The sequence below is a fragment of the Pogoniulus pusillus genome, chromosome 9 (genome assembly GCF_015220805.1).
Source record: "Pogoniulus pusillus isolate bPogPus1 chromosome 9, bPogPus1.pri, whole genome shotgun sequence".
Taxonomy (NCBI): domain Eukaryota; kingdom Metazoa; phylum Chordata; class Aves; order Piciformes; family Lybiidae; genus Pogoniulus; species Pogoniulus pusillus.
This window is the reverse complement of record NC_087272.1, coordinates 2,809,322-2,833,776: the sequence shown is the minus strand read 5'-3', so window position 1 is coordinate 2,833,776 and position 24,455 is coordinate 2,809,322. Positions and strand designations below refer to the sequence as shown.

General features: G+C 50.8%; 1 protein-coding gene across 4 annotated transcripts in view; it reads right to left on the bottom strand.

Annotated features, from left to right (window-relative positions):
• The window catches only part of SMARCAD1 (SWI/SNF-related, matrix-associated actin-dependent regulator of chromatin, subfamily a, containing DEAD/H box 1), an 83,140-nt gene extending 59,101 nt beyond the window's left edge, over window positions 1-24,039 (bottom strand). For all 4 annotated transcript variants that reach the window (XM_064148338.1, XM_064148339.1, XM_064148340.1 and 1 more), the window contains exons 1-5: window positions 23,963-24,039; window positions 23,383-23,620; window positions 10,000-10,168; window positions 5,664-5,841; window positions 4,359-4,422 (exon numbers count right to left, since the gene is read on the bottom strand). In XM_064148338.1, coding sequence (XP_064004408.1) covers window positions 4,359-4,422; window positions 5,664-5,841; window positions 10,000-10,168; window positions 23,383-23,563 — 592 coding nt within the window. In that variant the 5' untranslated portion in view covers window positions 23,564-23,620; window positions 23,963-24,039. The remainder of the gene's footprint in view (window positions 1-4,358; window positions 4,423-5,663; window positions 5,842-9,999; window positions 10,169-23,382; window positions 23,621-23,962) is intronic.
• Between the last annotated feature and the right edge of the window lie 416 nt (window positions 24,040-24,455).

Sequence of the window (24,455 nt, the reverse complement as noted above, 5' to 3'; positions counted from 1 at the left end):
TCTTTTCCAAACTCCAAAGCAGATCAGTGAGCAAGTACACACACAAAACCCACGTTCAAATTCCAAGCCAAAAGACTGTCTGGATATGGATGTGCTGGAAGGTGTCCAGAGAAGGGCTACAAGCATGATCAGAGAGCTGGAGCTGCTCTGCTATGAGGGCAGGCTGAGAGAATTGGGGCTGTTTAGTTTGGAGATGGCTCCAAGGAGGCCTTGTTGTGGCCTTCCAGTATCTGAAGAAGGCTACAAGCTGGGGAGGAACCTTTTAGGGTGTCAGGCAGTGATAGGAGTGGGGGGGATGGATCCAAGGTAGAGCAGGGGAGACTTAGATTAAATGTTAGGAAGAAGTTGTTCACCACGAGGGTGGTGAGACACTGGAAGACATTACCCAAGGAGATGCTGGCAGCCTCATCCCTGGAGGTGTCCAAGGCCAGGCTGGATGTGGCTTTGAGCAACCTGCTCTAGTGTGAGGTGTCTGCCCATGGCAGAGGTGCTGGAACTGGATGATCCTTGAGGTCCTTTCAAGCCCTGACAAGTCTGTGATCTCAGAATAAGCTCTAATAATGGAAAACTAAGTATCCCAGTATCACCAAGGTTGGAAGAGACCTCATAGATCATCGAGTCCAACCCTTTACCACAGAGCTGAAGGAGCCACATCTCTGCACAGAAAGGCAATTGCTGTGGAAATGCTCTCAAACAGCTTTTTCTCCTAGACTCACTTGCTCTCTCTCTGCTATCAAAGACAGGACATAAAGAGTGATAGGTTGGACTGAATGATCTTGGAGGTCTCTTCCAAGCTGGTTGATTCTAGGACATGTAAAGATGTTTTAAAGAATAAATTGTTAAAACATCCCAGAAGCAAAGCAAAGCATCCATAACTCTTCCTTAAATGAAGGCTCTTACAGAAGATAACCACAGAACACTGACAAGAGCTTTTCCAGGTCTCCCTATCTCTGTGTGTATATATATATGTACAAATATATACACAAGAGACACAGTTTAGAGCTCCCAGAGAATATACCAGTGCTGGGGAGGTGGCTTCACTTCACCATTCAGACCTTGACCCTTCTGCCCAGGAAGCTCATTTGTACCACATCACCAGGAAAAGCCATGCTTAAGCAAGCTTAAGTCTGAGAAATAGGTGTTTGCCTTAGTATCCAAACTGGCTGCTGGTGGGTAAAGCACAAGATGCAAGGAAGGTCCCACACTGTTACAGGCTCACAGGATGTTAGGGGTTGGAAGGCACCCAAGGAGATCATCCAGTCCAACCCCCCTGCCACAGCAGGACAATATAATCTAGCACAGAGGAACACATCCAGACAGGCCTTGAAAAGCTTCAGAGAAGGAGACTCCACAACCTCTCTGGGCAGCCTGTGCCAGGGTTCTGTGACCCTTACAGGAAAGAAATTCCCCCTTGTGTTGAGGCAGAACCTCCTGTGCTGCAGCTTACACCCATTGCTGCTTGTCCTATGGCAGGGCACAGGTGAGCAGAGGCTGTCCCTGTGCCTTCCTTCCTGACCCCCAGCCCTCAGCTCTTGATAGGCATTGCTCAGATCCCCTCTCAGCCTTCTCCTCCGTAGCCTAAGCAGCCCCAGGGCTCTCAGCATTTCCTATACAGCTCTTGATAGACATTGCTCAGATCCCCTCTCAGCCTTCTCCTCTGCAGCCTAAGCAGCCCCAGGGCTCTCAGCCGCTCCTCCTCAGGCAGTGCTGCAGTCCCTTCAGCATCCTTGTAGCCTTTCCTTGGACTCTCTCCAGCAGTGCCTAATGTTTCTTTCCTTTCCCCCTAAATGTCTTTCCTCACATGCTCAGTTTAATGTGCCCATGCACTGCTCTCTTTGACTACCAAGCTAACACTTAAACAAGTTGTTTCTTTATCTCTTCTTCCAGATTCTTATGAAGAGCTGATCATCCTTGCAGTCCTCCCTTGGACTCTGTCCAGTAGATCTCTGTCCCTCTTCAACTGGGGAGCCCAGAACTAGCTGCACTATTCTAGGCAGAGCCTCACCAGGGCATAGTAGAGGGATAGGAGAACCTCCCTGAATTCCAGTTGTTTTTCTTAGCAAAGCCATGTTGCAAAAACTGTAGCTTATCCCTTCTTTGACTGTTGTCCCAGTCTGTGGGAGAAGAGGAGGCTCAGGGGTGATCTTATTACTGTCTACAACTACCTGAAGGGACATTGTAGCCAGGTGGGGGGTGGCCTCTTCTGCCAGGCAACCAGCAATAGAACAAGGGGACACAGTCTCAAGCTGTGCCAGGGTAGGTCTAGGCTGGATGTTAGGAAGAAGTTCTTCACAGAGAGAGTGATTGGCATTGGAATGGGCTGCCCAGGGAGGTGGTGGAGGCACCGTCCCTGGGGGTCTTCAAGAAAAGCCTGGATGAGGCACTTAGTGCCATGGTCTGGTTGATTGGTTAGGGCTGGGTGCTAGGTTGGGCTGGATGATCTTGGAGGTCTCTTCCAACCTGGTTGATTCTATGTGGATTCTATGTGTGCTTCACCACCAGCATAAGCACACCATGAACTCAGACAGGTAAGAAGATGTTCAGCAATGCCTCCATTTTTTAAAACCAGGTGTCCAAAATTAGGTGATTTACACCACCACTTTCAGGCACGCTTCCTCCTCACTGAATATTTCATGCAACAGCTGTGTGAGGTGAGAAATTTGCTGCCAAGAGTTTTCTGTGGGGGTTTGTATCAAAAGTATGTGAAACAGCACTCTCGTATCGAGACAATAATGGCCAAAAGGCAAGGTCCACACACCAGAAAGGGGTTTAACTCAAACCCTGAACTGCAGCAAAGTTTAAAGAGGTCTATTAGCTCGAATCAATATAAATATTAACAAAAACCCAATTAAAACTGAAGTAATTTTAAACAAAAAGAGTAATTGTAGCCTTTCAGGAAGGGATTTTTCAAGAGCAGTAGCATTTTCCTCACTGAATTAATCACAGAATTACAGAAAACATCTGGCTGGAAGAGACCTCCAAGCTCATCCAGTCCAACCTTCCATACAGCACTCAAGGGTCAACACTAAACCCTAAGCACCAGCTTCACAGGCTGCTCAAACACCTCCAGGGATGGGGACTCCAGCACTGCCCTGGGCAGAACATTCCAAGGCTTGACAGCTCTCTCTGGCAAGAAATACTTCCCAGCATCCAGCCTGAACCTGCCCTGCTGCAGCTTGGAACCACTTCCTCTGCTCCTGTGCCTTGCCACCAAGTAACAGAAGTTCCAACCTCCCTGCAGGGAGCTGCAGACAGCAATGAGCTCTGCCCTCAGCCTCCTCTTCTGCAGGCTGCACACCCTCAGCTCTCTCAGCCTCTCCTCATAGCCCAGGTGCTCCAGGCCCTTCTTCAGCCTCACTGCCCTTCTGTGGACATACTCCAGCCTCTCAGTGTCCCTCTTGTAGTGAAGGGCACAGAATTGAACACAATACTAGAGGTGTGGCCTCCTCAGTGCTGAGCACAGGGAAATGATCACCTTCTTGTCCCTGTTTCTGATCCAAGCCATGCTGCCATTGGCTTGCTTGGCCACCTGGACACTGCTGGCTTATGTTCAGCCAACTGTCAATCAATATCCCCAGGTCCCTCTCTGAGGCACATTTTTCCAACCACACATTCCCAATTCACAGTATCACCAAGGTTGGAAGAGACCTCACAGATCATCAAGTCCAACCCTTTAGCACAGAGCTCAAGGCCAGACCATGGCACCAAGTGCCACGTCCAGTCCTGCCTTGAACAGCCCCAGGGACGGCGACTCCACCACCTCCCCGGGCAGCCCATTCCAGTGTCCAATGACTCTCTCAGGGAAGAACTTTCTCCTCACCTCCAGCCTAAATCTCCCCTGGCACAGCCTGAGGCTGTGTCCTCTCGTTCTGGTGCTGGCCACCTGAGAGAAGAGAGCAACCTCCTCCTGGCCACAACCACCCCTCAGGTAGCTGTAGACAGCAATAAGGTCTGCCCTGAGCCTCCTCTTCTCCAGGCTAACCAATCCCAGCTCCCTCAGCCTCTCCTCGTAGGGCTGTGCTCAAGGCCTCTCCCCAGCCTCGTCGCCCTTCTCTGGACACGCTCAAGCATCTCAATGTCCCTCCTAAACTGGGGGGCCCAGAACTGAACACAGCACTCAAGGTGTGGTCTAAGCAGTGCAGAGTACAGGGCCAGAATGACCTCCCTGCTCCTGCTGGCCACACCATTCCTGATGCAGGCCAGGATGCCACTGGCTCTCTTGGCCACCTGGGCACACTGCTGGCTCATGTTCTGTAGGTTGTGGTCACTCAGGTCACAACAACTACAGCTTCTGAAGTCTGTCTTTGTTCTGTTGGAGTGGTGTTAGTGGGTTGCTTTGCTGTTGTTGTCATGCATACCTTCATTACTGAACTTCAAACAAGCTGCTATTGCTTCGTCCATTGTGCGTGATGATTCTACCAACTGCAAGAAAGGGAAAAAGGCAGCTGCTAAGTGGTGAGATTCAGTCCAGCTGAACAGAGAAGGACAATGACAGAACAGCCTGACTAAAAAACTTAACAAAAACACCCTGAAAGTGCATGGATTATACAACCCCAGAACAAAATTAACAGATACCAAACTTGCATAAGCTGGAGAAGAGGGCAAAGGTTGACACTCGTTCTGCATCCAGGCAGTCAGCAGCAGTTAGCAGCAGCTATCAACCACGACAGCTCTAAGGTTAAGCATTACAACTGAAAGGATAGAAACATTTTCTGTGCCTGGAATCCAATCATAAAGTGGTTGGGGCTGGAAAGGCTCTCCCAAGGTCATCCAGTCCAACCTCCCCCGCAGTCAGCAGAGACATCCTCAACCAGAGCAGGTTGCCCACAGCCCTGTCCAGCCTCATTTTGAGTATCTCCAGGAGTGAGGCCTCAACTACCTCCCTGGGCAACCTGCTTCAGTGTTCCACCACCCTCACAGTAAAGAACCTGTTCCTAATATCCAGTTCAATTCTGCTCTGCTCTAGTTTGAAGCCATTGCCCTCATCCTGTCCCTGCAGACCTTTGTGCACAGTCTCTCTACAGCCTTCTTGTAGCCCCCTTCAGGTACTGGGAGGCTGCTATTAGGTCTCCCTGAATCCTCCTCTTCTCCAGGCTGCACACCCCCACTTCCTCAGCCTGTCCTTTTAGCAGAGCTGCTCCAACCCACCAAGCATTTTTGTGGCCCTCCTCTGGACCCACTTCATCAGGTCCATATCCTTCCTGTATGGAGGACTCCAGAGCTGGATGCAGTACTCCAGGTGAGGTCTCATCAGAGTAAACTGGCAGAATCATCTCTCTGAACGTGCTGACAATGCATCTTTTGAGCAGCCCAGGATGCCATTGGCCTTCTGTGCTGCAACCTCACACTGCCTAACTCATGCCCAGTCTCTCCTCCATCAGCAACCACAAGTCCTTTTCCTCAGGGCTGCTTTCTACCATGTTTGTACCCACACAGTGTGTATATATATCCACAAATATATACATTTATATGCACATAAATGCCTGTGTATGCATGCAAGACCATCTGGAAACACCACATGGCTGTAGATCCCCTTAAACACATTACACTGATAGAACATTTCTGCTAATAAGAATTAAGGCTCTTCCCTCTGTTCAAGCCAGAAGTTAAGGGATGCTGTAAACAAAATACTCATCAAAACTCAAGAAAAAGATCATTGTTACTTGTTGTAAATCTTCATCACTTCTTTGGGGAAAAAGTTCCTTCAGTGTTTGCAGCTTTGCATGTCTGATGTCATCTTCCACGTCCTTCTTCACAGCTGGCAGCTGACCCCCACCATTTACATAGCCCAAGTGGGAGAGTTCATCTTCAGAGTCTGAGGACGATGAAGATTGTTCAGTGCTACAATGTATGGAGGAGGATAACAACAATTATCACTTATTTTTTGCTTGTGAACTCTACCAGAACATTACTGTAAACCCAAATCAACAAGACCCCAGGGTTTAGATGCATTCAGCAATGCTCAACTTGCACCCACAGTGACACCTTCTCAGCACAAAATAAAGCACCTATGGTCAACTACAAGACCCCAGGGTTTAAATACATTCAGCAATGCTCAACTTGCACCCACTGTGACATCTTCTCTGGACAAAATAAAGCACCTATGGTCAACTACAAGACCCCACAAGTTTAGATGCATTCAGCAATGCTCAACTTGTACCCACTGTGACATCTTCTCAGGATAAAATAAAGCACCTATGGTTAACTGCAAGACCCCACAAGTTTAGATGCATTCAGCAATGCTCAACTTGTACCCACAGTGACACCTTCTCAGCACAAAATAAAGCACCTATGGTCAACTACAAGACCCCAGGGTTTAGATGCATTCAGCAATGCTCAACTTGCACCCACAGTGACACCTTCTCAGGACAAAACAAAGCACTTATGGTTAACTACAGTCTTTTGTTCGTGGTAAACGTATTTCAACTAAGCCAAAGAAAGAAGACAAGAGAAACAGCCAAGTACCCAGACTTACCCTACAAAAGATTACTGGCCAATTTAGCAACAGTGTTAACACACTGGTATTGGGTTTGGCTGGCTGGAGTTAATTCTCCTCCAAGCATCCTCCCAGTGCTGTGTTTTGCAGCACTGTACCACGATGAGTGTTTTGGCTGCTGCTGAAAAAGCACCCCGGCTGTGTTTTCTCCAGCATTTCCCTACCCTGAGAAGACACAGACTAGCCAAAGGGCTATTCTGGGCTATTCCATGCCATATGATGTCAGCTCAGACAGAAGAACAAAGTGAAAGGAGGAGGTGTGGGGAGGTTCATCTACAGCATCTGTCCTCCAAAGGAACCACTACAGATAGAAAGCTCTGAGACCGACCAGAGCCTGCTGATAGGATGCAGATTCACATCTCTCTTGCTTTCACTTCCATGCAGCCTACTACTTCTACTTATCATTCCTAAGAAATTGCTTATATCTTACACTGGCTTCTGTTATATTTTCCCCTCTCCCCTGTCCACCTAAGAAGTGGAGTGACAGAGCAGCTTTGGCAGGCACTTGGCTCCCAGCCAGGGGCAAACCACTACAACATTTCATCGTTTTGGCTACTTGAATTACATCAGACAATCTTTGAGTTGGTCTTGGTCTTGCAAGTATTTATTTGCTCAGCAGACGAACAGATATGGCTGTGAGTGAAAACACTCCAAAAAAACCCCAACTCTCTCCCTATTTTCAGTTGAGAAAGGAAATACAAAGATCCTTATGGGAAGAACCTTGCTGGTGAAGCCCTGAATCTACTGGAAGAGTCCTTATTAAAGCAGGAAAAGCAAGCCCCATATATTTTCCACAGTATTCAGTTCACAGCCAGGACTGAACATAAGCACAGGTCTCCTGTCCTACTGTCTTCTACAGACACAAAAAAAGTCTTTTCCTGAACGAATCTTTATTGATGATCTGGAGCAGAGGATGGAGTTCAGCATCAGTAAGTTTGCAGATGACACCAAGCTAGGAGCTGGTGTGGAGCTGTTGGAGGGTAGCAGAGCCCTGCAGAGGGACCTGGCCAGGCTGGATGGGTGGGCAGAGGAAAATGGGATGAGATTGGACAAGGCCAAGGGCAGGGCCTTTGGCTACAACAACCCCAAGCAGCACTACAGGCTGGGGCCAGAGTGACTGAGAGCAGCCAGGCAGAGAGGGAGCTGGGGGTGATGGCAGAGAGGAGCTGAAGAGGAGGCAGCAGTGCCCAGGTGGGCAGCAGAGCCAATGGCATCCTGGGCTGGCTCAAGAGCAGTGTGGGCAGCAGGACAAGGGAGGTTCTTGTGCCCTTGTTCTCAGCACTGTTCAGGCCACCCCTGGAGTGCTGTGTCCAGTTGTGGGCTTCTCAATTCAAGAGAGATGCTGAGGTGCTGGAAGGTGTCCAGAGAAGGGCAGCAAGGCTGGGCAGGGGCCTGGAGCAGAGCCCTGTGAGGAGAGGCTGAGGGAGCTGGGGGTGTGCAGCCTGCAGCAGAGGAGGCTCAGGGCAGAACTCATTGCTGTCTATAACTACCCGAAGAGAGGCTGTAGCCAGGTGGGGTTGTGCTCTTCTGCCAGGCAAGCAGCAACAGAAGAAGGGGACACAGCCTGAAGCTGTGCCAGGGGAGGTTGAGGCTGGGTGTTAGGAGGAAGTTGTTGGCAGAGAGAGTGATTGGCATTGGAATGGGCTGCCCAGGGAGGTGGTGGAGTGGCTGTGCCTGGAGGTGTTGAAGCCAAGCCTGGCTGGGGCACTTAGTGCCATGGTCTGGTTGCTTGGCCAGGGCTGGGTGCTAGGTTGGGCTGGCTGAGCTTGGAGCTCTCTTCCAACCTGGCTGATTCTATTCTACTCTAACAGAAACGTACAGAATTTGCCATTTCACAGGGACTTCACCAATCAGAAAGGTTTGTCTGCAGGTCTCTTCACAGAGATGTAGGTGGAAGACTAAAAAAAAACCTATTTTTCCTTTCTCTTTCTTCTGCAATGGTGGTTTCAAGAAAAGCAAAGCAGTAACATGCCACTTCTGTAGAAGATGCACACTACTTTGAGACAACTGCTCATCAAATTGTCCTTATCTCCCTGCTCTGTTCAAAAGGCACACACAGCCATGTGTACTCCCTCAAAATGAAAACAAAAGCCAAGTTCCTCTTCTGTCCACCCAGTTGTAAGCTTCAAAAGGTGAGTTCAGCACCCATTTTAAACCAAGTTTTAGTGAAAACAGCCAAATTCCCAAATCACAAAGAAAGCTTCACTAAGCATAGCAAACATCATGCAAATACTACTTAACTTAGCTCAGGAACTCAAACTACACACTGGTTGCTGCAGTTTCTGAAGTCAATTCCAATACAGTTCTTTAAATGCAAGAGATTAAGCTGCTCTGGTACATTCCAACAGTGCCCTTCTGGGCAGATTTTTCATGCAGGAGGGAGTTTGGGTTTCTGTGTTGTTTCTAATTGGTATCTAATTGGATATAGATTGTCTATAGATGCCTGTAAACTTTGCTATGCTCTAAACAGAGCTTCCCCTTACTTCCAAACCATCTGAGCTGCTCAGGTACATTCCAACAGTGCCCTTCTGGGCAGATTTTTCATGCAGGAGGGAGTTTGGATTTCTGTGTTGTTTCTAATTAGTATCTAAAAACAGATTGTCTGTACATGCCTGTAAACTTTGCCATGCTGTAAACAGAGCTTCACCTTACTTCCAAACCATCTGAGCTGCTCTGGTACATTCCAGTAGTGCCCTTCTGGGCAGATTTATATGCCTGTAAACTTTGCCATGTTGTAAATAGACCTTCACCTTACTTCCAAACCATCTGAGCTGCTCTGGAACATTCCAATAATGCCCTCCTGGATAGATTTTTCATGCAGGAGGGAGTTTGGGTTTCTGTATTACTTCTAATTGGTATCTAATTGTATATGGATTGTCTATACATGCCTGTAAACTTTGCCATGCTGTAAATAGACCTTCAGCTTACTTCCAAACCATCTGAGCTGCTCTGGTACATTCCAACAGTGCCCTTCTGGGCAGATTTTTCATGCAGGAGGGAGTTTGGCTTTCTGTGTTGTTTCTAATTGGTATCTAATTGTAAACAGATTGTCTATGCATGCCTGTAAACTTTGCTATGCTCTAAACAGAGCTTCACCTTACTTCCAAACCATCTGAGCTGCTCTGGAACATTCCAACAGTGCCCTTCTGGGCAGATTTTTTTCATGCAGGAGGGACTTTGGATTTCTGTGTTGTTTCTAATTAGTATCTAAAAACAGATTGTCTGTACATGCCTGTAAACTTTGCCATGCTCTAAACAGACCTTCACCTTACTTCCAAACCATCTGAGCTGCTCTGGTACATTCCAGTAGTGTAGGGGTGAGGAGGAGCTCCTAACCCACCACAATCCCATGCATTCTACAACACCACAGAACTTCCCCCTCTTGTCTTCCCTGCTCACACACCACAGAAGCCCAGCAAAGCAGCGGGCAGCCTGGTTTTGCCTGCTGTGTTTCCACCCCGGTGCCCAGAGCAGCTGTGGCAGGAGGGCAGCTGGAGGCGTACATTACTCTTCTCCGGGGGCTGCGCTTCCCTCTGGCGGCGCGGCGCTTCCTCGGCGGCTCCTCCTCGCTGTCCGAGCACACGCCCAGGAACCGCACCCTCTTGGGAGGCTTCAGGCAATGCTCCTTCTTGGTCCTCTGGGCTTCAGGAGTTTCTGGGATGGTGGAGTCCCCTGCAAAAGCCAGGTCAAGAGTGAAGACAGCAGGCGATGACTTCAGTTTCACAGCAATTAGAGCGTCAGGTAGTGTGCTGGGTTGGGGCTAACATAGAATCATAGAATCAACCAGGTTGGAAGAGACCTCCAAGATCACCCAGTCCAACCTAGCACCCAGCCCTGGCCAATCAACCAGGCCATGGCACTAAGTGCCCCAGCCAGGCTTGTCTTGAAGACCCCCAGGGACGGTGCCTCCACCACCTCCCTGGGCAGCCCATTCCAATGCCAATCACTCTCTCTGTGAAGAACTTCTTCCTAACATCCAGCCTAGACCTACCCTGGCACAACTTCACACTGTGTCCCCTTGTTCTATTGCTGGTTACCTGGGAGAAGAGGCCACCCCCCACCTGGCTACAATGCCCCTTCAGGTAGTTGTAGACAGTAATAAGATCACCCCTGAGCCTCCTCTTCTCCAGGCTAAACAGGCCCAGCTCCCTCAACCTCTCCTCATAGGATTTGTGCTCCAGGCCCCTCACCAGCTTTGTTGCCCTTCTCTGGACACCTTCCAGCACCTCAACATCTCTCTTGAATTGAGGGGCCCAGAACTGGACACAGTACTCAAGCTGTGGCCTGAGCAGTGCTGAGTACAGAGGCAGAAGAACCTCCCTTGTCCTGCAGGCCACACTGTTCCTGATGCAGGCCAGGATGCCATTGGCTCTCTTGGCCACCTGGGCACACTGCTGGCTCATCTTCAGCCACTATCTATCAGTACCCCCAGGTCCCTTTCCTACTGGCTACTCTCAGCCACTCTGGCCCCAGCCTGTAGTGCTGCTTGGGGTTGTTGTGGCCAAAGTGCAGAACCCTGCCCTTGGCCTTGTTAAATCTCATTCCATTGGACTCTGTCCACCCATCCAGCCTGTCCAGGTCCCTCTGCAGGGCTCTCCTACCTTCCAACAGATCAACACCTGCTCCTAGGTGCAATATTTTAGTGAGAGGAATTAGATGCTAGGCTGTGCTGACAGGGGCACATCAGCCTGGAGCAGTAAAGCCATGGTCCTTGGGCCACTGCAGCTCAAAAGGCAAAGGGGCTCTCTGCAAGCCTGGCACTGCAAGGCAAGCACAGCACATCAGGCAGTGTGGGGTTTCCTCTGCATTACCAGCTAGGTAGCTGTGCTGGTTTGAGGCTAACTGGAGTGTTTGAGTGAGAGAAATTAGATGCCAGGCTGTGCAAAAGGAAACAGTGGTGATGGCTGCTGCACCCCTAGGCTTGCTGAGATGGCTAAAAGCAAGAACACAAACAGAGATCAGACACAAGGTGTGTCCCTGGCTTCCAGAGTGTGTTTTTCCCTTGTGCTTGCATCTGTGTAACTAATCCTTCTGCTTCTAACCCCCCTTGTCAGCCCTCCAAACTCACCTAGCACACAAGGCAAAGTCTGGGATAAGGTAGAGGGGTGGAAAAAAGACAGAGTGAGGGAGAGTCTCTATTTGACAGAGAGTCTCTATTTGACAGAGAGCCTTGCTGTAATAAGTAAGGGACTGGGAAATGGAATTCTCTTGGCTGTTAGGCGACTGCCTCCAGAGGTTGCAAATGATCCTCTGTCTCCAGGCTGCCTTGTGCTTCCAGTGTGCCAGACAGTGGGACTGCTTGTGCTGGTTTGAGGCTAACTGGAACATGTGAATGAGAAAAGTGAGATGTCAGGCTGTGAAAAGGAAGCAGTGCTGATGTCTGCTGTGCTGACAGGCTTGCTGAGGTGCATAAAAACAAGGACACAAGCAGGTAAGACACAATGTGTGGCTCTGTCAGAGCCTGTGGCTGTGCTTTTCTCCCTGGGCTGCTTCTGTGGAACTAATCCTTTTGCTTCCTAACCCCCCTGGCCAATTCTCCAAACTCACCTTGAACGTAAGGCAAAGTCTGGGAGAAGGCAGAGGGGTGGAAAGGAGGTGGCAGGGTGGTTGGGAGCCCCTCCTGGGCACTCTGGTTTCTGGCAGGGCTGTTGTGTGTCTGTATCACCTTTAACTTGTCTATTTCTGTCTCTAGCTGTAACTGTTGTAACTCTCTGCTTGGATCTTGTGCTGAGCTGTGAATACAAAGCTTCATTCCTTAACTGCCAGCTGGCTGAGTCCAGTCTGGGTGATTTTGTAAGAAGTGGGGGTGCAGGTGATTCCAAAAGCATCACAGATAGCTATGAACCTCCTCCTTATACACATTCAAACAGAACTCATGATCTTGTGCATGGGAGATCCCTGCAAAAGGCATGTTTTAAAGTGGTAACTCACCTAACACAAGCCCTATGAGGAGAGGCTGAGGGAGCTGGGATTGGTTAGCCTGGAGAAGAGGAGGCTCAGGGGAGACCTTATTGCTGTCTACAACTACCTGAGGGGAGGTTGTGGCCAGGAGGAGGTTGCTCTCTTCTCTCAGGTGGCCAGCACCAGAACAAGAGGACACAGCCTCAGGCTGTGCCAGGGGAGATTTAGGCTGGAGGTGAGGAGAAAGTTCTTCCCTGAGAGAGTCATTGGACACTGGAATGGGCTGCCCGGGGAGGTGGTGGAGTCGTCGTCCCTGGAGCTGTTCAAGGCAGGACTGGATGTGGCACTTGGTGCCATGGTCTGGCCTTGAGCTCTGTGCTAAAGGGTTGGACTTGATGATCTGTGAGGTCTCTTCCAACCTTGGTGATACTGTGATCCTCAGCCCTCTGCCATCAAACCATTTTTGCACCACAAAGCTTTAGAGATCAGTTATTTCAGATTAACAACCACTAGGAAATACTTCCTTATTCTGGGGAAAAAGCACTGAGTAGTAAAACTCTCTGAACTGCTTCTGCGCTAATCAAGACATGGATAGAAACTGCTGTACCTGATGGCTGATGGATGACCTGCTTGTGCTGATAGCTTTGCTGACTGGATCAGGCACTTAATGCCATGGTTTAGTTAATTAGAAGGTGTTGGGTGATAGGCTGGACTTGTTGATCTTGAAGGTCTTTTCCAACCTGCTTAATTCTGTGATTCAGAAAGGCAACACTGCAGAAAATCAGAAAGCCAGGCCAAGGGGCACAGAATCAAGCAGGTTGGAAGAGAGCTCCAAGCTCAGCCAGTCCAACCTAGCACCCAGCCCTGGCCAATCAACCAGACCATGGCACTAAGTGCCCCAGCCAGGCTTTTCTTAAATTTGGCTGGTAAGTAGCAGTTTCTATAATCATAGAATGGTTTAGGTTGGAAGGGACCTCAAGGATCAGCCAGTTCCAACCCCTTGCCATAGGCAGGGACACCTCCCACTAGAACAGGTTGCTCAAGGCCTCATCCAACCTGGCCTTGAACATCACCAGGGAGGTTGTGGAGCACAGAAGCACCCAATGTGATCAAAGATCACATTGGGTGCTTCTGTGCTCCACAACCTCCCTGGGCAACCTGTGCCAGTGTCTCACCACCCTCACTGCACAGAACCCTTTCCTAACACCCAGTTTCAATCTCCCCTCTGCCACTTCAAACCCATTCCTCCTCATCCTGTCATTACAAGACCTTGTCAATAGTCCCTCAGCCTTCCTGTAAGACCCCTTCAGATCCTGGAAGGCCACTCCAAGGTCCCCATGAAGCCTTCTCCAGGCTCCAGAGCCCCAACTCAGCCTGTCCTCATAGTAGAGCTGCTGCAGCCCTTCTAGCATTTCATTGCCTCCTCTGGACTGACTCCAACAGTTCCATGTCCTCCTTGTATGGGGGGTTCCAGAACTACACACAGTATTCCAAGTGGGGTCTGATGAGAGCAGAGTAAAGGGGGAAAACCACCTCCCTTGCCCTAGTGGCCACACTTCTATTTAGCCAGGTTTATCTCACATCATGCCTCAGGTAATCCTTAACAAAGGAATTCAGCACAGAGATGCTGTGTGCTGTACATGAAGCACCAGAACACACAAAATCCATAAACCATCAGGATACCTCACTGTGAAAGTGCCTCATAAATCATCTTCAGTGACACTTGCAGGACTGACCTACTCTGCAGGCATTGTCGTGGAGTAACTTTTGAGTTCTGAATGTGCTTGGTCAGGCAACAAAAAGCACACACAGCCAGTCTGTTGTCTACTCAAGGAATACCTGAATTAGTCAGGAATCACAGAAAACATCTGCTTCAAAGAGACCTCCAAGCTCATTCAGTCTGAGTACTCGAGGGTCAGCACTAAACCACATCCCTGAGCCCCAGCTCCACAGGCTGTTTGAACACCTCCAGGGATGGGGACTCCAGCACTGCCCTGGGTAGAAGGTTCCAGTGGCTGAGAACTCTCTCTGGTAAGAAATATTTCCTAGCATCCAGCCTGAACCTGCCCTGGGGCAGCTTGGAACCATTTCCTCTGCTCCTGTGCCTTGCCACCAAGGAGCAGAGCCTGCCCCCTCCTCGCTCCAACCTCCCTGCAGGGAGCTGTAGAGAGCAATGAGCTCTGCCCTCAGCCTCCTCTTCTGCAGCCTGAACACCCCCAGCTCCCTCAGCCCCTCCTAGTAGCCCAGGTGCTCCAGGCCCTTCTCCAGCCTCATTGCCCTTTTCTGGACATGCTTCAGCCCCTCAATGTCTCTCTTGTAGTGAGTGGCCCAGAACTGAACAAAAAGTGTGGCCTCCCCAGTGCTGAGCACAGGAGAATGATCCCCTCCTGCCCCTGCTGCCCACCCTGCTGTCCCTCCTCGCAGCCCAGGTGGTCCAGGCCCTTCTCCAACCTCACTCAGTCCAAATACTAAAGCTTGAAAGGCAACAAGAAAAAAGCTGGAGGGCAAAAAAAACCCACCAAACCACACTTAGCCAGCAAGCTTCAAGCTTCCAAAGGACTCTTCCAACCTTGGTGATACTGTGATGTGAGACACTGAACATGAAGAACCTCAATATGAGCAAGAACATCTCTGCTATAAGGGTCCCAGGCCACTGGAACAGCCTTCCCAGAGAGGTTGTGAAGTTTCCTTTGCTGAAGCTCTTCCAGCTCTGTTTGGATGTGTTCCTGTGCAACCTGTGCTAGATTTTCTGCTCCTGCTCTGGCAGGGAGGTTGGACCTGAAGATCTCCAGAGGTCCCTTCCAATTTTGAGTATGAAGATGTGTCTAAAGATGACCTAGCCTACAAATTGCCCGTCTCACTACAAACTACTTAGCAGTAAGTATGCATTCAAAACAAAGCAACCAGGAGCAGGACATGTGCAGAACAATCTACCAATATTAGTTTGTTCTGGGCTAAGAAAGAAACAAAACCAAACCAAGCTAAAAGGATTGCTGGTTTATGACACAATAAAACATCACCTGAGCGTTTTTCCCTGAGATGAATGAAACTGAAACAACCAAATCTTTTCATTACACCTATTTCATGACACAAGACAGAACAGAAGTCTAAAGAAATCTCTAGAAAATGATATTCAGGAATTCATGCTCCTGAAGTGTGACTTTAAGATTCTTCTTACCCAATGTGACTGCATCCTATTGAAAACCACAGAGTCACAGAATTGCCAAGAGGTGGAAGGGACCTCAGGGATCACTCAGTTCCAACACTTGTGCCACGGGCAGGGACACCTCACACTAGAGCAGGTTGCTCAGAGCCACATCCAGCCTGGCCTTGAAGACCACCAGGGATGAGGCTTCCATCACCACACTGGGCAACCCATTCCAGTCTCTCACCACCCTCATGGTGAACAACTTCTTCCTAATGTCTAATCCCAATCTCCCCTCCTCTAGCTTGGATCCAATCCCCCCTAGTCCTATTACTACCTGACTTGCTAAAAACATCCCTCCCCAGCTTTCTTGTAGGCCTCTTCAGATACTGGAAGGCCACAGTCAGGTCTCCTCAGAGCCTTCTCTTCTCCAAACTGAACAGCCTTATCTCTGTCAGCCTGTCCCCAGAGCAGCTCCAGCTCTCTCATCATTCTCATGGCCCTTCTCTGGAAACACTCCAGCACCTCCAGATCTTTCCTGTAATGGGGGCACGGTACTCCAAGTGGGGTCTCACCAGAGTGCAGTAGAGGGGGACAATCACCCTCCTTGCCCTGCTGCCCACACTTCTCTTGATGCAGTCCAGGATCTGCTTACTCCCTAGGATGTATGCGCGCAGTGCTGGCTCATGTTGAACTTCTCATCCCCCTAGCAACCACACATCCTTCTCTTCAGGGCTGCTCTCCAGCCAGTCAAATCATAGAATCAAGCAGGTTGGAAGAGAGCTCCAAGCTCAGCCAGCCCAACCTAGCACCCAGCCCTATCCAGTCAACCAGACCATGGCACTAAGTGCCCCAGCCAGGCTTGGCTTCAACACCTCCAGGCACACAGCCACTCCACCACCTCCCTGGGCAGCCCATTCCAATGCCAATCACTCTCTCTGACAACAACTTCCTAACAACATCCAGCCTAGACCTCCCCTGCCACAGCTTGAGACTGTGTCCGCTTGTTCCATTGCTGCTTGCCTGGCAGCAGAGCCCAACCCCACCTGGCTACAGCCTCCCTTCAGGGAGCTGCAGACAGCAATGAGCTCTGCCCTGAGCCTCCTCTGCTGCAGGCTGCACACCCCCAGCTCCCTCAGCCTCTCCTCACAGGGCTCTGCTCCAGGCCCCTCCCCAGCCTTGCTGCCCTTCTCCAAACACCTTCCAGCACCTCAACATCTCTCTTGAATTGAGCAGCCCACAACTGGACACAGCACTGCAGGGGTGGCCTGAGCAGTGCTGAGCACAGGGGCACAAGAACCTCCCTTGTCCTGCTGCCCACACTGCTCCTCAGCCAGCCCAGGATGCCATTGGCTCTGCTGCCCACCTGGGCACTGCTGCCTCAGCTTCACCTCCTCTCTCCCAGCACCCCCAGCTCCCTCTCTGCCTGCCTGCTCTCAGCCACTCTGGCCCCAGCCTGTAGTGCTACTTGGGGTTGTTGTGGCCAAAGTGCAGAACCCTGCACTTGGCCTTGTTCAGTCTCATCCCATTGGCCTCTGCCCACCCATCCAGCCTGGCCAGGTCCCTCTGCAGGGCTCTCCTACCCTCCAACAGCTCCACACCTGCTCCTAACTTGGTGTCATCTGCAAACTTACTGATGCTGGATTTAATGCCCTGTTCCAGATCACCAATAAAGATACTGAACAGGCCCGGGCCCAGATGAAACAGGACAAAAGAGCCATCAGCTATTTCCCAATCTGTTTTGTTATTAAACACACAGAGAACACTCTCCTTTTGTTTCCTGTTTCATCTACCTGTATTTTGCCTATCTGCTTCACTTGTCTTAAGAAACATGAGCAATCCTTGTCTTCATGAGACTCATGGGGATTAGAGAAAGTTACACACTGTAAGCTGCTTCTTGTAGGAAAGAACTCAATACTCTGACTTAAAAGTTTAACAGCAGAGAGAGCACACAGTGCCATGCCCACAACAGTAGGAGAAAAACAAGTAACTGTCACTTTCTATCGTCCTGTCACCAGCTAGGAAGCAAGGAGGACAGGTGTCTGGTAATCAAATCTTGCTTCCTCTCTTACATTTAAGTACCTCAGATCCTGCAGATAAAAATTGAGTGGTTTATTTCCAGTTCATTTCTTGAGGTGTAGAAAGCCTTGCTTCATGTTTGAAATGGTTCATTCCTTTCAATGGGTAATGGAACAATAATGCCAAAGGAAGAGGGAAAAAGAGTCACCAAACCATCCTTGAATATGTAAGAAGTGAAAAAGGCAGGTCACAGAATGATTTGGGTTGGCAGAAACTTTAAAGATCACTCATTTTCAACCTCTGGCCATAGGCATGGCCATCTTCCACAACACCAGGTTGGCCATGTGCCAGCAATGTGCTCTGGTGGCCAAGAAGACCAATACCATCCTGGGGTGTATTAGAAAGGCTGTGGTTAGTAGGTTCTTCTCCTCCTCCTCTATTCTGCCCTGCTGAAGCTCCAGCTGGAATATTGTACCAGTTCTGGGCTCCTCAGTTAAAGAAGCACCTCAGGGAACTGCTTGAAAGAGTCTCACACAGAGCCAGAAAAACATTGAAGGGAATGGAACATCTTCCTCAGGAGGAGAGGCTGAGGGAGCTGGGACTCTTGAGCTTGGAGAGGAGGAGCCTGAGGGGTGACCTCGTTCACATTGATAAAGATATGCAGGGTGAGTGCCAGGAGGATGAACCCAGGCTCTGCTAGGTGATGCCCAGTGACAGAACAAGGGGCAATGGGTGGGAGCTGAGGCACAGGCAGTTCCATAGAAATAAGAGGGAAAATACTTTCCCTGTGAGGGTGACAGAGCCCTGAAAAAGGCTGCCCAGCAGAGTTGTGGAGTCCCTCACTCTGAAGAGATTCAAAACTCATCTGGACACGTTCCTGTGTGATCTGTTCTAGGTGATCCTGCTCTAGCAGGGGGGTTGGACTGGATGAGCTTTCAAGGGCTCTTCCAGCCCCTAACCTTCTGTGATTCTGTGAAAACCCCATCCAAGCAGGCTCTGAACATTTACAGGGATGGGGCAGCCACAACCTCTCTGGGCAATCTATTCCAGTGCTTCAACACCCTCACAGTAAAGTTTCTTTCTTGTATCAAATTAAGCATTAAATGCAAACCACAAGCAATTGCTTCTCAGTTTTAAGTATTAATTAGCACCCCAGCTCCACAGCACTATCTGTGTTCATGGACTCCTTGAATCAGCCACTTGCTGCAGTTTTGGTATTGGAATGGGCTGCCCAGGGAGGTGGTGTAGTCACTGTCCCTGGAGGTGTTGAAGCCAAGCCTGGATGAGGCACTTAGTGCTATGGTCTGGTTGACTGGCCAGGTCTGGGCGCTAGGTTGGAGGGGATGATCTTGGAGGTCTCTTCCAACTTGCTTGATTCTGTGATTCTGTGTTGATTGGCCAGGGCTGGGTGCTAGGTTAGACTGGATGAGCTTGGAGGTCTCTTCTACCCTGGTTGATTCTATCATTCTACCACACCCTGCTCTACTTTGTTTTGCTGGCAGCTATTAGCATACTCATCATCATTAGTTTTTCTTTATAATTACTTAGCCTTCCTCTTTCAAGGTGCACTTCACCTTCTCTTTTATTGCTGCACACTTAAACTCATGGATCTAAATAGAATATTACATCCCTTCTCCTTTTCAGTCTTACCACTATAGAACGTAAGACGAGACCAGGATCTAGAAAAGCAAGATACTGGCCTTGGTAGGTATGGTCTACTTACACAGAATCAAGCAGGTTGGAAGAGAGCTCCAAGCTCAGCCAGCCCAACCTAGCACGCAGCCCTGGCCAAGCAACCAGACCATGGCACTAAGTGCCCCAGCCAGGCTTGGCTTCAACACCTCCAGGCACAGCCACTCCACCACCTCCCTGGGCAGCCCATTCCAATGCCAATCACTCTCTCTGACAACAACTTCCTAACAACATCCAGCCTAGACCTCCCCTGGTACAACTTGAGACATGCTTCTGCTTACAGAATCACATCTGCAGGCAGACAAAAAGGAAAAAATTACTTTATTAAATCAAGATCACAAAGACAAAACCATCACAAAACAAGCAGCAGTATCACTACTTCATATCTGTCTTCACAGGTCAAGGGGGGTAACCTCTAACCACACCAGAGTGACTCAGAGCACATCAGAAGGTGATGCCTGCTCTGAAGTGCCCTTCCTCACAGTGCCACTTTCTTCACATAAAGCTCACACATGTAGAATCCACAACTAGCAGCTGCTTGCTTCTTATGTTAAGTACTCCCTGCCACCTAAACACCCTCTCTGCCAGAGGACAGACTGGTTGGCTCCAGACTGGCAACTCCACAAATCCAGAGGTAAAGGCTTACAGTAGGGGTTTCTTCCCAACACGAAGCACCAACTGCCATTTACTAACATAAACACAAAGGCACTCGAGTCACTTTTTAATAGGAAACCTACACAAAACCAGAACTCATCAAATAGTAAATATTCATCTACTACAACATTGATTAAGCTCACCTTTAAAAGAGGAACTTCTCCATGTTAACATGAAAGGCTCTCACTGCATAAAGTACCATGATAAACTGCCTTCCACCAAGAGAAGTTGTATGCAAAACAAGTACAGTTAAATAACACCAACTGGAGAAGAGAAGGCTTCCAGGAGACCTTCCAGGATCTGAAGGGGGCTACAGGAAGGCTGGGGAGGGATTATATGCAAGGTCTTGTAATGACAGGATGAGGAGGAATGGGTTTAAGCTGGCAGATGAAACTGGATGTTAGGAGGAAGTTCTTTGCAATGAGGGTGGTGAGACACTGGCACAGGTTGCCCAGGGAGGTTGTGGAGCACAGAATGGCCCAATGTGATCTTTGATCACATTGGGCCATTCTGTGCTCCACAACCTCCCTGGAGATGTTCAAGGTCAGGCTGGATGAGGCCTTGAGCAACCTGTTTTAGTGGGAGGTGTCCCTGCCTACAGAGTCAGGCTGGAACTAGATGGTCCCTTCCAACCTAAACCATTCTATGACTCTATTACTGACTAAATGCATACTCCAAGCCTGTCTGACATCCCCAATGGCAACATAGCTTAACATCTGTATCAGGCATTATCCAAAACACATAAAGTAATCAACAACAGAGTTTCTGTTCCTCTATTTTTACTCCATCAGTAACAGAAAAGCCACTCACAAAAGCAACTTTGCAACTGCCAGCTGTTAGCAGCTGTTTATTAGCACTAGCTAATGAATCCTAACAGAAACAGCATGTCTTTGGTGTATCAGCCAAACCAAGCAATAAATTACTACACCAGCATGTTTTTCACATGTCCATAGACAACACAAGCCATTTGTTGCCAGAAAGGAGGACAAACAGCACTACAACACTATTAACACAATCAGCATGGGAGAATCAGCAGCAGGTCTCAGCTCTCTGCCATGCCCAATTAAAAGGTAATTGCTTCTCCTTCTTCTCAGTTCTATCTACTGCATTACCCAAAGGTTTCTTTCACTAAAGCCTACAAAGTGTTGCATTTTGCTTCAAGACAACTAAAAAGTTGCAGGTTTGACTTTCCCTCTTGCAAACCATGAAGTAGTACATTGGTGAGAAATAAGTGTTAGCACAGGTAACAAATGAACAGGAAAACATAACATACTTTATGGACAGAGGGATCAGTGCAACCTCAGCAAGTGTGCAGATGGCACCAAGCTGTGTGGCACAATTGACTTGCTAGAGGGCAGGGATCCATCCAGAGGGACCTGGGCAGGCTGCAGAGGTGTGCCCAGGCCAACCTCAGGACATTCAATAAGGCCAAGGGTAAGGTCCTGCTCCTGAGACAGTGCAATCCCAAGCACAGCTCCAGTCTGGGTGGGGAATGGCTGAGAGCAGCCCTGAGGAAGAGGCCCTGGGGGTCTGGGCTGATGAAAAGCTCAACAGGAGCCTGCAGTGGGAGTGCAGCCCAGACACAACCCTGTGCTGGGCTGCAGCAAGAGCAGTGTGGGCAGCAGGGCAAGGGAGAGGATTCTGCCCCTTGGCTCTGCTCTCCTCACACCCCACCTGCACTCCTGGGGGCAGTTCTGGAGCCCCCAGCACAAGGAGGACACCGAAGTGTTGGAGCCAGTGCAGAGGAGGCCACCAAGATGCTGAGAGGGCTGCAGCAGCTCTGTTATGAGACAGGCTGAGAGAGATGGGGCTCTGCAGCCTGGAGAAGAGAAGGCTTCCAGAAGACCTTGGAGTGGCCTTGCAGTGTCTGAAGGGGACTACAGGAGGGCTGGGAGGGACTATTGACAGGGTCTGGTAATGAAAAGGCAAGGAGTAGTGGATTTAAACTGGCAGAGGGGAGATTCAAACTGGGTGTTAGGAAAGGGTTCTTTACAGTGAGGGTGGTGAGACACTGGCACAGGTTGCCCAGGGAGGTGGTGGAGCACAGAAGCACCCAATGGGATCAAAGATTCTATTGGTTGCTTCTGTACTCCACCACCTCCCTGGAGGTGTTCAAGGCCAAGCTGGATGAGGCCTTGAGTGACCTGTTCTATTGGGAGATTTTTCCTGCCTATGGTGAAGGGTTGGAACTGGCTGAGCTTTGAGGTCCCTTCCAACCTAAACCATTCTATGATTCTGTGATTCCAACACTTAAACTGCTGCTTCTTAACTCAACTCAAAAAAACAAAACCTCATTTCTGCTGTAGTTATCAGGATGTCTCCCAGTGGATTATAAAAGCACAGGGTCGATCAGAGCAAGCACTGTTACAAAGACCCTTCTGTGGACATGGCTGCATAGATGATCTGGATGAGGGCATGGAGTCAGTCATCAGCAAGTTTGCAGATGACACCAAGCTGGGGGCAGATGTGGCTGGGTTGGAGGGCAGAAGGGCTCTGCAGCAGGACCTTGACCGCCTGCACAGATGGGCAGAGTCCAAGGGGATGGCTTCAATAGCTCCAAGTGCTGGTGCTGCACTTCGGCCACAGCAACCCCATGCACAGATACAGGCTGGGGTCAGAGTGGCTGGAGAGCAGACAGACAGAGAGGGATCTGGGGGTGCTGATTGATACCCACCTGAACATGAGCCAGCAGTGTGCCCAGGTGGCCAAGAGAGCCAGTGGCATCCTGGCCTGCATCAGGAATGGTGTGGCCAGCAGGAGCAGGGAGGTCATTCTGCCCCTGTACTCTGCACTGCTTAGACCACACCTTGAGTGCTGTGTTCAGTTCTGGGCCCCCCAGTTTAGGAGGGACATTGAGATGCTTGAGCGTGTCCAGAGAAGGGCGACGAGGCTGGGGAGAGGCCTTGAGCACAGCCCTACGAGGAGAGGCTGAGGGAGCTGGGATTGGTTAGCCTGGAGAAGAGGAGGCTCAGGGGAGACCTTATTGCTGTCTGCAACTACCTGAGGGGAGGTTGTGGCCAGGAGGAGGTTGCTCTCTTCTCTCAGGTGGCCAGCACCAGAACAAGAGGACACAGCCTCAGGCTGTGCCAGGGGAGATTTAGGCTGGAGGTGAGGAGAAAGTTCTTCCCTGAGAGAGTCATTGGACACTGGAATGGGCTGCCCGGGGAGGTGGTGGAGTCGCCGTCCCTGGAGCTGTTCAAGGCAGGACTGGACGTGGCACTTGGTGCCATGGTCTGGCCTTGAGCTCTGTGCTAAAGGGTTGGACTTGATGATCTGTGAGGTCTCTTCCAACCTTGGTGATACTGTGACAATGTGATAGTGTGATACTGTAAAACACACGGAGAGAAACGTGCATTTGTAAAGCAAGCAAAGAGAAAGTAACAAAAGACAGCAACTGTTTTCTCTCTGGAATTACTGCTTTCTCTCTGGGATTACTTCCACCGCTCTTAAGCCAAGCACAAAACAGTTGACTCACCCGTCACCTCTGCCGCGTCTGAAGCCGCCCCGTTGCCATCATCCGCACCTTCATCCTCCTCCCCTCCAGCAGCACCCTCGGCAGCAGCCTGCGCCTGTGCAGCAGGAGGCGGCGCAGGTTCTTGCTCCGAGCTTTTACTCTTCCTCTCGAAGCGAAAGCGGTCCAGGTTGTACACACTCATACCGCTGCACTACGGCTGCTCCCCGCTGGCGAGACGAAAGGCTGGGCTGCGCAGGTCCTGCGGGACAGGCCAGAAAGAGAGGCGCCAGGGCTCAGCAGGCACGGCTCGGGAGACAGCCCGCGGCGCGGCCGCAAGGCCCCACCGCCCGCCTGCTCCCCTGCCTGCGCCTCCGTTCCCACGGGAACGGGAAGGCAGAGACGCTGTCAGGCCACGGGAAAGCACCTGCCCACCGCCTCCCTCTTTACCTCCGCACCGGCCGGCACACCCCGTACCCCGCTGACAGGCCCCGCAGGCAGCTGCCGTACACTGGGGCCGACACCAGCCAGGAGCCGGCATCTGCGGAGCGCGACCGGGGGCGGGAGCAGCAGCGACCCCGTACAGAGCCGCCTCCTGAGCTACCTGACAGCCCCCGAGACGGGAAGGGACGGCAGCAGCCGGCGGGGAGCACAGCACTCCCCCGCGGCGGCGGTGGCGGCGGCAGCGACAGCAGCGGCACCAGCCCGCGCTCTGCGGAGCCTGCGCGGCGGCGGCGCTCCGTTGTGACGTCACAGCACCCGCCAGCGTCACGCCGCCGGGGCGGGGCCCGCGTGCGCCCTCGCGCCCTTCCCCTCGCGCCCTTCCCCTCGCGGCGGCCGGCGGCGCGCGCGGGCCCGCCCCGGGGGGGAGGGGCTCGCGGGGGGCAGGGCGCGCGCTGCCGGCGGGTGGGGCATGGCGCGCGCGGTGCCTGCCGGTCCCTGCCGGTGCCTGCCCTTCGGGTCCCTTCGGGTCGCTTCGGGTCCCTTCGGGTCCCTTCGGGTGTTCGGCGTCGTGCCCGTGTGAGCCTTCCCGCCGAACCACGGCCGCCAGGGCGGAGGCGCTGGGGCCTGGCCAGCGAGGGCAGCCTGGGCCTGTC